This window comes from Rhopalosiphum padi, chromosome 4, assembly GCF_020882245.1.
Source record: "Rhopalosiphum padi isolate XX-2018 chromosome 4, ASM2088224v1, whole genome shotgun sequence".
NCBI classification, from domain to species: domain Eukaryota; kingdom Metazoa; phylum Arthropoda; class Insecta; order Hemiptera; family Aphididae; genus Rhopalosiphum; species Rhopalosiphum padi.
In genome coordinates, this window is record NC_083600.1 from 11,193,022 (window position 1) to 11,209,297 (window position 16,276).

The following is a 16,276-nucleotide window of genomic DNA, read 5'->3' on the forward strand; positions in this document are numbered from 1 at the left end:
CGTATTATGATTGACTTTAAAAGTGAGAACATTTTATATTTTTATGGTAGATTACCAATAATTATGATTGATATTACATGTTTAATTTTTGATCTCAAAGCAACATTATAACCGTGCTATAAGTATAATTATACCTATAATGTAAATATTATATCATACCAAAGATTCAGAAAATATATTATTTTTAATGACATTTTAGAATGTTAATTTTTTTAATACACTTATTTTATATTATTATATAATTTTATACAATAAAACATAAATGACAGCTAGAAACCACAAGTTAATAATAGTATTTTTAAGTTGGTCAAACGAACCATTGACGTTGACTATACTGTCTATACGTACTGATGCTCGGGACCTTTCCATGGTCGTGGACCAATAATCGCTATACATCTGTTACCGAAGACTAGATGGTATTTAGTAAATCCAAAATGTTGAATATTGATTTTGAAATACCTTGGATTACAAGCATCTTAGCAGTTCTAGGTTTTGGCTACCCCTTATATTCCGCCCATAAGCTTAAAATCTGATTCAAATCGGTTTTGCCGCAAACTCGCCGGTGAATAACAGATTCGTTAACAAACGATTTGTTTTGACTTCACGAATAACTTTAAAAAAATCATTTTTTTGAGTAAATTTTATTGAAAAATCTCAGAATATGAATGACTTACTATTTTTCTGGGTTTAATGTTAATGATATGGTTTTAAAAATATTTTGTTTTATTTTTTTAATCATTTATAGATACGAGAATAATTTTAATTTTTTAATTTTTTTTTGCATAATATGTAATAACAAGGTTTCTCGCAACTATTTTATTGCGAATGTGAACAAAGCTCATGAAATGTAAAATGTCCACTACTTCGATCACTAAAATCGAGTATTAAATCTAAAACTAATAAATTAAATACACGTATTTGTTTGAATGTATAGTAAATATAGAAGGTATATTGTAATTTATTATATTATGCATATTAAACTTTGGCAAATAATTTATAGTGTTTATCAAATATATGCTAACAAGTAATAAATAAATGTCACATAAATATAATATTTTTCCTAATCGATTTAAACAATAATCAACTTTAGAAGGTATATTTATCACATAAACATACGGATATAGTAAGTAAAGCACTATAAGATATTTTTTTTTCATGTGATGACATAAAAAAATAAACCATAATATTATATGCAAATAAGTCCTTGAAAATGAACTAATGTGTACAATATAGTAAACACCATTAGATAGTCTCTTTAAGAACAAAAAAGTTAATTGTGACTATCTACAGTTTAAAGCAAACTTAAGAAAGAGAGATAAACATTAAAAAACACGTAAATGTTTGTTCTATGATGTAAAATTGATTACAAGCCAAATGGAAGATAAATATTTATCAATGCTAAAATGTAAGTAAAACACTTTGAGGTTCTCTATCATTTCAACGATATAAGAAATTAAAAAAAAATTAAAAGGTACATTTAAGCATGTGCTTAAGCAATCAAATACAAATATAGAATTTCGTAAGTAGTAACTAGAGAAATCGTTTAGTCAGGTTTTATTTTATAATCGTTTAAAATATAGATTAAGGTGAAATTTATTATATTCAAAAATAAAGATTAAGTTTTTACAGTCATTACTGAAATTTAAAATTGTTGTAGCATTGAATATAAGATTAATTAGCTAGAATAATTATCAATAAAAGACCTTTTTTATATTGAAAATATATTTAAAATTTGAATTACAACGAATTTAAATCCGAAATTATTTTCAACATGATTAATGCTTTACCTATATATACTACTGATTCAAATTGCTTGAATAAATCCTAACTAAGTATAAAGTAATATAAAACTCTTAAGATTAAAAACATTTTATTTGATATAATTATGACGAAAAATACAAAAAAATTAAAAATTCAATATAAGAATGATTAAATTTACATTTATTTATTATTTTTCATCAAATTCAATACACATATTGACCGGTTCAATGAGTTAAAGATTAGTATATTATGTCCGATTTAGTAAATTTAACTAGGTATTTAGTATTTACTAAAAGAGGTGAAACATCTTAAATTAACAATTATTAATAATAACAAATTGGTTGAAATATTAAATAATAAATATTGGCAGAAATGTCAAATTATATCAACATGTTAATGATGCATTGTGTAATTATAATATACATTTTATACGAAGAATATGGAAATATGCATTATTTATTATATATAAGGTGTTTAGTATATATAGCTGTAAGAAATTTTAGTCAAGTAGTAGAATCTCTGTTATCTGTACGCATGAAAAGAAGTTCATGATTAAACAGGCAAATATTTATATTTATGAGAACTTATAAAATTAACAACGTACGTAATAGTATACAACAAATAATTGTATGGTTTTCTTTTGTACAAAAAAAGGTTGGAAAAAATATTAAATATAAGACACATATAATACTCCTATAGGAGTATTCTAATAACCTTATATTCTAGGGCCTAGGCTAAGTTAAATAGGACAGTCTCTCTAGATTTAACTACTGAAAAATCGATCAAGTGCTCATAGCGTTCTGAGCAATGGTGTCGTTTGCTTATTCTAGGTTTATATCTTATATTATTTGTCAAATGTGGGCAAATTAATGAAAAAAGTTAGATTAAGTTAACATATTTTAGAAATGAATCTTATTCTATTCCGTCTTATTGCTATAATTGTTGTGGTTTAGGTAATACACGTTTCTGCCAATTAAATCAATAAAAGAAGGAACATATTCTTGTTTTACAACTAACATATTTTTTAGAGATAATTCACAACTAGATAAAATTTAAAATAAAATTATGTTGTTCTTAATATCAAGACAATTTAAATAATTAATTAAAAGCGAAGCATAATACATTTTTAATAATCATAATATATTTGTTCAAAATAACGTACACAAGTTTCATTACCTCATAGATATTTATAATTATGTATACAATTTAAAACTAAGCAAACTTAGTAAAATACATAGCTAAGAAAGTATGGCAATACGGCGACAAAATTCGTTGGCGAAAAATCAGGTAATCGGTAAAATATTTTATCAATGCATAGCTATTTATTGTAATATATATTTTTTAAACGTTGTAGTTTAAACGTGAAGTAAAAGATATAGTATCATTTACTTGTATAAGGGAAAAAAGTTTAATCATTATTCACAATTTCTGTAGTTGTTATTTATCAAACTTGTGCTACTTACGTCTCGAAATTGTACAACTCCTGCTTCACCCATTGTAGCCACAGATGCGTAAGCGGCTTCTGGCTGTATGAAAAGTTGACATAAGGCCATTTCCTCACTCCTGAACATGGACCCCATTTCTGTCAATGCAAATAGTTTATACATCATTAATAAGAATGGCGTACTAAATCGTATGATTTCATTTTTCCTACAGTTATTAATTAACTTTTACTAAAAGATTTCAAGATTTTAATATACCTAATCAATAATATATATATATCTTAAACGTTCAGAAAAATAACAAATGTTTAAAATTATTAAATATTCAAACTTCATATTATACTAAATCACTTATTATTTAATGTATATTTTATAATATACATAATATAATATTATTTATAAGTGTATCTAGCTAGTATAGTTATAATTATACATTTAGTAATAAGTGTGCGTATCACAGTTTTATTTATCTAATATTCTTTAAGTCCCGGTATTAAAGAAAATTATACCAACTGAGCCAGTACTTGGAAAAAGTAAAACACATCAATTTAGATCGTAGATTTTTTTAGATTTTAAGCTGAGCGATGGATGTGTTGATTTTACGATGCTGTATTTGTGTATAATAACACGATAAGTAGTAGAACGATGCTTAGAATTCCAACTAGGAGTAGCTTTTAATAGAAAATTATAACTAGTTTGTCTTTTTGAGAGGTAAAATTTAAAAATATCCAATATTTTTTCAAAATAATCAAGAAAAAAAAGAAATTTGAAACATAGTGAATTGTTTTGTTTTAATTAATTTAAATTATTTGTAAGACTTAAAACTTTAACGTATATAAAATGTATAAACTACATATATGTAATAACATTTAAAAAATATGTAGATACATATTATTTATACCATGAACCTATTTACACTGTTTTATGGTAAGACCCGTTGAAAATGTAATAATAATAATAATATAATATGAACAATGTAGTATGTACATACCATTTATTAAATATATATAATAAATATTTTCGGTAAAACTTAACAACTTACTTTAATACTAATAGTAAAACAAATCACTTTAATAGGAATATCAAAAAAACATGAAATATACCAAGTTATATTGTTGTACAGAATCGTATTTTGTATATAATAATATATATCATTGATTGAAATTTAACATATCCATTACAGTGACCCAATCACACACTTGACATCTAACTTGATAGTTAATAATACAATACATTTATATACACAATTATTAAATTAACATAAAAACGAATATTTTTAACCATACCTTAAAATAACAACAACTTACAGTCCTAAGATAGTAAAAATGGGAAGGAAGATATTGTTTTTCAAAGTTTGACGAGACTCAGTTAGCATTGTAATTTAAACATTAAGGGATTTAATTAGTATCTACAAAAAAACGGGGACTATATTATGAACATTACTTTTAATCACCGCGAACATACGCAGTATAACTTATTTGAAAATAGTATTTCCATATTGAGAATTTAATACATGAAAATCTGCAAGAGGCGCGATGATTGATTTATTGGTTTTATAATGATGAGTATAATTGTTTAGTGTCGATGTCCATTTCAAGAGTAGTAAAAATGTTTTGATTTTTTAACTTTGAGTATGATTCTTTTAGTAGAAAATTGTGTATAATTACTATGTAACCAAAAATAAAAAACTATGGAAGGCCAAAAAAGAAAAAGTAGTTCTTTTCAAAATAATTGAAAAATAACAATGAACAATTTAGGATAAAACAGGACTGTTTAAAAATAACTACAAGGATTGATTCTGGTAGCAAATTATATCTATTTGAAATCTAAAAATACATACCTACAATTTTTGTCTACGAATTTTCAATTTTTTTGTAGTCTTTTCATTTAAAATATTTACGAATTTACATATTTAATTTTTTGCAGCCTTGCAGGTAATAACACAAACAGTATTCGTTTCAAATTGTTCATTATGATAACTATGATATTTAGTATATAATTATTATAAATAAATAGTTCTGATTCAGTTAGTTTTGATTTTAGAACCATTAAAAAAATTATTTATTTTTAATATATGAATCAAATAAATTCAAATACCGATTGTCGTTATATTTATATTTTTGGTTCTCATTATTCGTAAATATTGTTACATTTTTTAAGTATCCTACACACATTTATCTTAGTGTTATAAATGTTATATATTTGCGAAAATAAATAGTGAGTACTTTTATAATACATGATAAAAAAATATTAAATTATTTAGAGAAATATGATATATTTTAATAATTATACATAAATTATTCCTTACATTAGATTGTTTAATTTAGTATGAATACTATAAAGAAGATAAAATAATGTACCTATAATAATACAAATACAGTCGAGTCTGTGGTATGCGTATCGTGATCTTTAATATAGTATCCCAAAGGCCTAATCTTTCTATATTATTCAAAATATGATACGTGATACGTTTAAAAAAAATTAACATTTTCTTGTATAAAAAAGTTAAAAACAATAAAAAAAATGTAAGAATATAAGAACCTACTGTTAATCAATTTTCAAATAAAAATCTAATTTAATAAAATAATATATATTAATAAAATTATATAGGTACTATTATATGTTTTACTCTGGTATACAAAGTATTTTTATTATTTATTAAGTACTATAAAATTTAAATTAATATATTTTTATTAATATTTAAAAATTTAAGTAATATTTCAATACGTATAGAACATATTTTTTGGTATAATACAATAAACTCTTCATATTTAATCACTACTAAGATCTAAATAATTTTAATCTTTTCTACATTTCTAGAATAATTATAATACCATATCATAATGAGGATTGAAAACAGAACACAATTAAACATTTTATTTTAATAAAAATATATCTAAATTATAATAATTGATAAAAAAAAAATGTACTACCATAATTGGGTTAGAAAAAATATTATACTTAAAAAAATTTTAATATTTTATATGTAATTTAGAATTTTATTCATAATTATTGTTATAATTACTAATTTTGTTGATAGGTAAGTATCTAATATCATATATGATAAATTAATTTCATTTATTGTTTATGTATAATATCTTAACTAGTATAAGGACTAATAAATCTTTTATTACTTATTCCTAGTAAATTATTTTTATTTTACTTATAATGTAGTTCTTTCGATGTTATATTATTTTAGGAAAGAATTAAGTATAATTTAGGCACTATAATAGGCACGATACTTCTAATAGTTTGCGCTACATTTTTAATAATATTATCAGTAAGATAATAATTCATAAAGAACATATTAATGCTAAAACCTAATACTAACTACAATACTTGTACTAGAATCATTAAAATATTAAATATTAAATAATAAATTAGTGAATATCTATAGGACGTGTTTAATTACTAATTAGCTGGAGCAGAGGTATATGTCCCACTATTTTACAGTAATATAAATGGCCTAAGCACATTTTATTTTGGCCTTTTTATCTATTGATTTGACAAAGATATTTTTTTTCTAATAAAAATAATATGATATAATATAATCGTACGTGTTGTAGAAATAAAATAAATACTTGATTTATTTATAAGTTTATAACACAATATATACGTCATATAAGTCTTATATTACACAATTTATGGTTTGATCATGAACTTATTGTATAACTTATTCCTATATTAGTTCAATAGTCGTGATTTAAAGTGTTTAAACTTGTATAGTGTTTAAAATAAATGTATTAATAATATCATCAGATATTCAGCGGCTCCGAAGGCCCGGACCAGGCGGCCTGGTGTCCTATTATAGCTCACTAGAACACCTGGTCAGTCCGCTGCTGTTAATTAGTAATTATTATCATAATTTGTTATATAATCTGGACGGTTATTTTTACAGTGGAAACTGATAAATGTACAAAGGTACACGTGATTGGTAGACTATTCAACTATTACGAAGAGTTGCGTATATAACATTAAAGAGATTATCAGCTTGTTAAACGCTCTCGTTATGATAAAATAGGTTACTACATCAACAGAAATAAAAATTAACTAATCTAGTTCTAAATTTTTTTTTAGTTTACAATTATTCTTTCAAAACTACTAAATTTAAACTAGCAAGTGAATAATATAATTTTATTAATTTACGTTATACATTAAATTCAATGTTTTGTTAAAGACAATTAGACAAATGATAAAAATCAAACTTAAAAAGGCCATTCAGTCATATAAAATAAAATTTGAACAACACTAACAACGTATATTTTTAATTTGTTTTCAATAAATAAAACTTTCAATTAAGAGTAGTCGATTTAGCACTTGACATAAACACATTTTAATTACGTACATATATATGTATATATATATACATATATTGTAGGTCATATTTTAAGCACTTAAAATTTAAATGATCTGTTCATAAACTACTTAAATTGATACATTTATTAATAAAAATTGTCTAAATTATTAAGACTTGTCATATATATAACATTATATATATATATATATATATATAGGTTAGGTTAGGTATATTTAATGGGTACATAATATAGTTATAGTTTTCACATCTAAAGTTTAATATCTGCGAAATTCACTAATAGTTTTAATTTGTTTATTACACTACTGTATTCAGACGTATTCTAATAATTAAACATAAAAAATTATGTTGTGAACAAAATATTTGAGCAATAAATATTAAGCTTACAAATCGCTGCTATCATTCTATCAATTTCAACAAAATATATTTTTATTAAATTTAAATGTGTAAATATTTTAACTAAGCTTACAATGGACAATATGATAGAAATTCCCAATAGTAGTTGTAGAATAAATTAATAATAAGCTTTAGAATCAATACACACAACATACTTTACGATCCACGATAAGGCAGAATGCACTTTTATTTCGTTAAAATATTAATGAATTCGAAAGGTTTTTGCATGTCTAACCGCATTAACTACGAAGAAAAAAATTATTTATTCTAATAATAATTTATTATTTCTATATTATAAGTAAATATGTATGCTATTAAGTATAAAAACAGAGTTAGGTATACTAATAAAAATATGTATACTTGTATAAATTGTTAAAAATAATATTTTATTGTACACTTGTCATTTTATTAAATTAAAGTAAAGATAATGTAGGAGTAGGATTACGTTAATTTTAAGTCAAAAATTGCTTGACAATATGCATTTATAAGAACATTTCATATGCTTGCTATAATTAGGCAGTATTATGTTTATGTCATTTTGAATTAACAAATAGCTCTAGAATTTCAATTGGGTGAATGAGAGCCAATTCAAATTGTATCATAACACATAAATACATTGTTTTCAATTTATCAACATGTTTATTATACATTATTATATATCAGTTTGTTTTTTAATATTTACATTTTTTTTTTTTGCTATAAGAACTAAATAATATGTAGCCTAGTACTATTACTTAGAAAATTTATCAAAATATAACAATTATACCAATCAATTAACTCTTATTCAATCAATTTTAAATTTAGTAAAATATCTATGAATTTTAAATGAGTATAAAAAATGGTTTACTCAAATATAGAATCAAAAGTAGGCTTAGCTATATTTTAGAAAATAATATAAGTTTAACTTATGCCTAATCCGTAGGTTACAACCTAACCCGGGATTTTTAAACAATTTAAATGTTCCTATAAATATAATATAATTATGAATAAATAATAAAAAAGTCTCGGATTCAATTTTACGAAATTCGACCGAGAACTTGAATGTTTCCTAAATTGGTTGTACATACTGTATATTGTAGTTTAGTTAAAAAAAACTTTATAATAATTTTATATAACATAATTTATAGAAACGTATAATTCAATTTTAAAATATACAAATGTACAAAAACTTATAGTATATTTTAATTATTTGTACTTCATTTTTATACTTTTAAATAAACAATAATGTAAACGGTTGATTTGTTGTCTATACATAATATATTATGTACTTCCATTGGCTATACTAAGGCACGTTGGGCCGCACAACAAGCAAAAATGCCAACGAGACAAGTGGGGTAGCCTGTTGACGTCACAGGAAGCTTCCTCAGTCTAGGTCAAAGGGAGAGAGAGTCCACCCAGGCCAATTCAATAACACGACATTCACTACGATTGCATTTACGTGACACTAGTTGTTATTTGTTTTTAATTTAATTTTGAGGAAAAATAGGTAAACGTATATTTTTTTATTAATATAGATATTATATAAAATATATATAAAAAGATAAAATGTATTTATAACACACAAATGACTAATATTGTGAATGTTTGAAATATTTGAGACCTATACTGATATTGGGGAATCATTAGAAGGTTGTTTAAGAACAACTAAACATAATTATATAATATACATAGATTCTATTATTAATTTGGTACCTTTGACATTTATTTAATCTTTAAAAAATGACCGAAAATCAATCTGGTTAGGTTAGATTAGGTTGGTTACCCCCACCTTCTCTAACTTATCAACTATATTTAATTACCTACCAGAAACCAACCTTCAAATTTAAGATAGAAGATGTATTTTTACTGCTCCAAAAGTTGATGAGAGTGCCTCTTAAAGCGACTTTATCATTCTTAATATGTAATTGGCTTTCGTATATGGTATGTTTACAGGGTGATTTTTTTTATGCGCGATCAATCCATTTTATACTTTATATTTATAATTATTCAAACTTTTATTTCTGGAATATTTATTATTTAGTTAAATTTAGCTTACTTCATTTTCAGAATTTTAATTCACTGCTTTTAGGTTCTATTTTTGTCAAATCACCTCTCCTTTTTAATAAATACTAATGTGAATACAATACATATAATATGGCAATACAAATTAAGAGTATACATATATATTATGTTAAATATTTAAATAAAAAAACCAATATTAACAAAAAAATAAATTAACATAATTTTTATTTACAAAATGTCAATCAAGCAATAGAAATTAATACAGAAATTAGAAAGTATATAGAAATAATTTATTATAATATTGTGTTTTAATATTTTATTAATAATTATTAATGGAAATATGTCCATATAAAAAGTGAAGCCTGAGGTAAAAATCTCTTGTCTCAATCCAAGAAATTTTTACGGTTTTAGCTTCTTCTGGGAGTGAAACATTCAAATTATAAGAGCATATTAATATTATTTTGAGTGACTTATTATTACATTGATATCAATAATGCATAGAATTATTCATCAAATATGTCATGTAGTTTGTAAAAATTTAATTAAAATGTCTAAATAGATTTGATACAATATAATACTATGTAAAATGTATAAATATAATATTAAATGACTATCATTAACAATGCGTCAAAAATGATGTGTAGAATATATAATATCACAAGATCTTTTGTAACAATATAATCCTCTTTTAAATTTTAAGAGGTCGTCAATTGTCATATTACTACAATCAGTTGTTTCTGTCAGACATAATATTTGTTGTGTTGTGAGCTATGACACTATAAAACGCATTTCATATACCTGTTTAGAATTATGTAGGTCATTTATCCATTTTTAAATATATTATAATAATGAGTCATAATTAATAACGTATTAAATTGTTTATACAAAACTCCGTTGTCATTTAGCTTACTTAATTTAAAATTCTAAAACATGGGGTCAACTTAGAATATTAAAATTCTAAATTCCTATTAATTTATAAAAATCTATTTGATTAATAAGTTATGATTGATTTTTTTTAAGTGTCTTTAAATTGACTAAAAATCAAGACCATTTTATATAGGACTGAATAGGTACAAACTAGTAAGTAGCCAGTAGGTATTAACAGTATATACAATTTAAAAAAAGATACGAAAGTAATTTAATAAAAAAATAAAATCACTTTTATGATAAAAATCGAACAAGTCAATAGTATATATTATATATTATTATATTATTTATTTTTAGTCGGTTAAAATTCAGCGTATTTAATATTTATTATATTATAATATAATACTCGTATATTGTCAAATTGCAATATGTTTATATAAAACCATACAAAAACAATAACACATGTTAAAAACATGTTTTTAATGAAAAAAAAAAACAAAGACTACATTATTTATTCATTAATTACTGTTAAAAATCATATTTTTTTTTTGATAAATCTTTAATACTCAATACAGGAACAAAACAATAAATAAATTATAAATACCTCACAAAATATTAACTTACATAAAATTAAACTCGTTTTATAATGTTTCTAGTTATCATCACATACTTTAGTTATTCCAATATAGATACTTTACACGTCATGATAAATTAAAATATTTACTAATATAACTAATATACTTATACCTAAAAGTAGTATGAATCAAGGATAAAATTAAATAACATAAGACTAGTTTATGGTGATTAAAAAACAGTGTTTGAATAGTTGAACTGTTAAATATTTCAGGTGTCTAACGATTATCATTGACGTAATAGGTAGATTTGGGCGGGTCTTAGTTAATAGTTCTAAAACCATGTCAAGACCTCTAGAAAATGTCGTGATTAAATTGCCATCTTTATTTAAAAATATATTGTTCATTGCTAACAAACCCAAAAACATTATTGATTTTTTTTTAATTTTTATAATTATATGTTGATTTGAAAACCAAGCGTCCTTTAACTATAGAATACTGAGAAAGTATCACCAATAAAGATGACCGGGTTAAATTAATTTGATCGTTTAAGTACTGCTATTTACATATAGAAGTTTGGCACAATTGTAGAAGTTGATTATTTTATAAATGGTTTTTTTTTTAATTCACCGTGAATAATACAAATGGTAAATATGTATGAATTTTTAATTTTAATTTATAATAATGTTTACTTAATTGCATGACATTTAAGCTGTATTAATTTATAATACACAGTTTTACTATTGTCTATTCGGTTTCTTTAAAAGTTTAAAAATAAATATACCTTTTATACATAAATGTGTTCATATTTCACATTGTTAGTAAAATCGTATTATACTAATTTCACTAAAAAAAGCTCATTTTAAATTTATTTTAAATAGTTGGTCCGAAAAATAATTAATATAAATTATAAAATCTGTCATAAGTTATAAATTGTTAACATACAGCACATCACTATTTTTTACGAAACAGTATTTAAAATAATGTATATCATCGCTACATTTCTTTAATTTACCAGATACTTAGGAGTTTAATACGTTATTTCTTAAATACCTATATTTATATAGTGGTAATAGGTAATACATTACAAAGAATTACCACAACATTCCCTCGTCTGATTACTTAAGGTTTGAACATTAGTATTGACCAATTGGGGATGGTTATGACTTATTAGTTATTAACCAAAGTGGATTACCATACTGCACATGCGAATATCGTTAGTTGCTCATTAAACTTAGCGACCTGCTATAGACTCGTAAAAGTGTAGGGTTTTTTTCCAAATGGGTCATTGACATTAAAAATAAAAATAAAAGATAAAAACAAAAAACTTAAGTTCTATTATCAACGGTTGGTTCAATTATCCAAACCCACATCTGCATGACAGGCCTACATTGTTGATTAACGCAAGGTCACCATTATTATACTCGATGAGTACCTATAGAAATGAATGCATCATAGCATCATAGTCAATAGTTGTCTTTAAAATAAAATGATGACAACTAAAATTAAAATAAGATAAAAATTAATTAATTCAATAACAATAAATATCACACTAAATTGTTTATAACAAAACTAACTGTTGTATAAACAAATCTAATAAAAAAATCTTCGTTAATTTATAAAGTATAGAATAAACTAATGTTTCGGCTGGATAGCTAAAAATTAAAATATAAGAAGACTGTATGAAAATTGTACTAGTAATACTTAAATGTATCTTATTAATTATGTAGATACCAAGAAATAACCATTTTAACTACAAAACGTGTGTTAACAATTATTAAGATACGCATTATACATATAAAATTAATATGAATACTAATAAATATATATAATAATAATATGAAAGTTACACTTAAAATAACTACGAATTATAGGAAAAATATATTAATTGAATCTGCACTTGGTAAAAGTAACGAGGAGATCATGGATTTTTTTATATATTGTAATTGTTATATTGTGCATTTTTATAGTTTGGGCTGAAACAAAAATACCAACACTGTTAAGAGGACGTCGCACCCGCATGTGTTGTCTATTTTACACACGTACGACATAGTAAATTTTCGTTCACCAGTTTTAATAGTGTGCTTTTAGTTGTAATATTAGAGTGAATTGACCTATTATCAAACTTTTAGATAAGATCATTATCTATATTCTCTCGTTGGATTTTTACGATATTTTAATTTTTAAGTGAATTATGAGTATTTTCAAATATTTTTCATACACATAACTAACCTAAAAATTAAAATATAAAAAAATCAACGAAGAACACAGATAATGTTCTTACCTAAAAGTTTGATAATATGTCAATTCACTATAATATCAAAACTATAAGCATGCTATTGAAACTGGTAAACGAAAATGTACCTACTAAGTATGTGTAAGACGGAGATAACACATGCGGGTGCGACGTCCTGTTAAATATTGAATTAGTACAATTAGTACATTAACTAACCAAAAATAATTATATCATAACTAGAATAAATTAAATTATAGAAAAATGTAGCTAATAAAAATAAATACATAATCCAAGTTTTTATCACGGATATACGACATTAAATGTATTTCCTTAATATTTTAAATTAAATTCAATAATACAATAAATTAAACACACTTATTAAATATTTCCAAATCAACATAAAAAACAAACATTTCTAACCATACACTATAATATGAGAATATGTTCTTTGAAGTTTGACAGGACTCGGTTAGTATTAAAACATAGATTTAATAAGTACTGTATTTTAAATTTTATAGGACTCAATTTATTCTAAAAACTTTTATTGAGTCTCAGTTGTGAAAATATTTCTTTTATACAATTTTGAAATATGACAAAACAACATAATTATAAAAAAATTATATTTTTACTATTTTTTATTTCATATTTTTAAACAGATAATTATTCAAAGTATTACGATTAAAAATATAATATTCATTAAATAATTCAAAGTAAAAAGGCGATTTTCATTTGAAAATCAGAAGTTTGTGTCAACACAGGACACTCCTCAAGTAGTACGGAAATTCTAAAAAATGTGAAAATACGATTTTAGCATATTTAAATATTCTAAACATTCTAAACATTAGAATTTAAATAAATTAATCGTTAAATGAAAAGATGAGGCCAGCGTGTTTTTGGAATCATTCTGTATACTATAGTATATTTTCTATCAGAATCACCTATACCAATTAATTGTATTTAATATAACACATTTTTTAAATTTAGTATTTAATTTATGTCTGTGAAAATGTATACACGTCAATGTGCAAAGAGTGGTCTCAAGGGTTTAAATATATACAAAAAAAAAAAAAAAATTAAATTGTTAAAAAAAATACGTTACCTATGACAACTGTATATAGTTTTAATTTCACACCCCAGTAAAAATATGGCAATTATAAAGGCTTTAGGGAATAAGAGAGAAAGGCTTTAGAGTACAGTACAATAGAATAACATTTAAAATATATAAATTATAAAGCAAAATACGTGGAAAAATATCTATCAAAATATATCTAGAAACATTTAAATTTTAAAACAGTTTTTAATACAATTATCAATTACACATAAATTATAAGTTTAATATTTGAAGGATAGGTAATATGCCAACTCTTAAAATAATATAGTTTATACTACAACATTGGGACTTTATTCTAAACTACTTACCTGCCTATAAATACATAAAATATATGAACTCTATACCTTCTATGTACATGATAAATTATTTACCTAACCTACCATTTACCAATACATTTATCGGCATTAAAAATAATTAAAAATGTACCTATTTAATTAGATCAATTTAAATATCTATGTTTTAAAATTGAAATACAATTTTCATAATCTAAAATATTATGTAGAATAAGGTAGATATAGAATATACATATTATTATTATACAATTATTGTTAGTAATTACACATTATTTAGATAATATTTTATAGAATTGCAAAACTACACTTATTATGACAAAAAACTAATATGTATAAACAAATGAATATTATCAACAAAAAATCTTAAGTTACTAAAAAAATATAAATAAGTATGTTATAATTATGAATATTGTTAAACTAATATAATGGACAAGATGTTGTTAAAAAAATACGATTCATTCTTTGTTTTATAAACTTGGAAACATTAAAAAACTTGGCAAGTAGGTAACCACTTTGCTAAACAGTTGGTGTCGAGTGTATCTCGTCATTGAGCAAGTCACTGTAATGGAAATGTTAAATTTGAATTCAATAATAAATCAATGCATACGAAAACAAATCGAGCGGAGGCGGCGGTCTGTCAGACAATATTTCTAAGTATATTTTTATTTTAGAACATATTATACGGGCTGAACCCATCTGTACACTAAACGTAAGAATAACAGGTGCATATTGTTTATATAAAAAAAAAAATATGAAATTATTAAGGACAAAGATATAAATATATAAATTAAGAATATTATGTACAACAAAAAAATGGATTGCAGTGAATTGGCCGCCAGGATAATTGATCGTCAAACGAATATTTTTAGTTTTTTAGTTATTTTATTGTACTAATCATATAATTAACACACATATTTCCGAGTTTAAATTATATTATTTTAGAATATTCAAATACTTTTATTTATTTATTTTTAAATAACGAAGAGTTAATCCAATTTATAATGTGCTTAACAGATATAATAATATATACTATTATAGGTACCATTATATTATGATATACATACGAAATAATTGAACTGGTATGGAAATAACTTCGAATAATTTGAAACTTCGATTTTAAATTCAAATTATATTTTTTAAATTGTATTAACTGACATTATTATCATATTTTATGTGTAATTAATAATTATGAACAATTAATAATGTAAGGTTTAATTTTAAATTTTTATTTTACAACTAAATATTTTAATATTAATATCATAATATTGTAAATTGGATTAAC

At 23.2% G+C, this 16,276-nt stretch overlaps 1 protein-coding gene across 4 annotated transcripts in view; it reads right to left on the minus strand.

The window, feature by feature from the left end:
* LOC132928207 (V-type proton ATPase 116 kDa subunit a 1) overlaps positions 1 to 16,276 on the minus strand; it is a 41,811-nt gene that overhangs the window by 17,067 nt on the left and 8,468 nt on the right. For all 4 annotated transcript variants that reach the window (XM_060992718.1, XM_060992720.1, XM_060992717.1 and 1 more), the window contains one exon: positions 3,225 to 3,343. In XM_060992718.1, coding sequence (XP_060848701.1) covers positions 3,225 to 3,341 — 117 coding nt within the window. In that variant the 5' untranslated portion in view covers positions 3,342 to 3,343. The remainder of the gene's footprint in view (positions 1 to 3,224; positions 3,344 to 16,276) is intronic.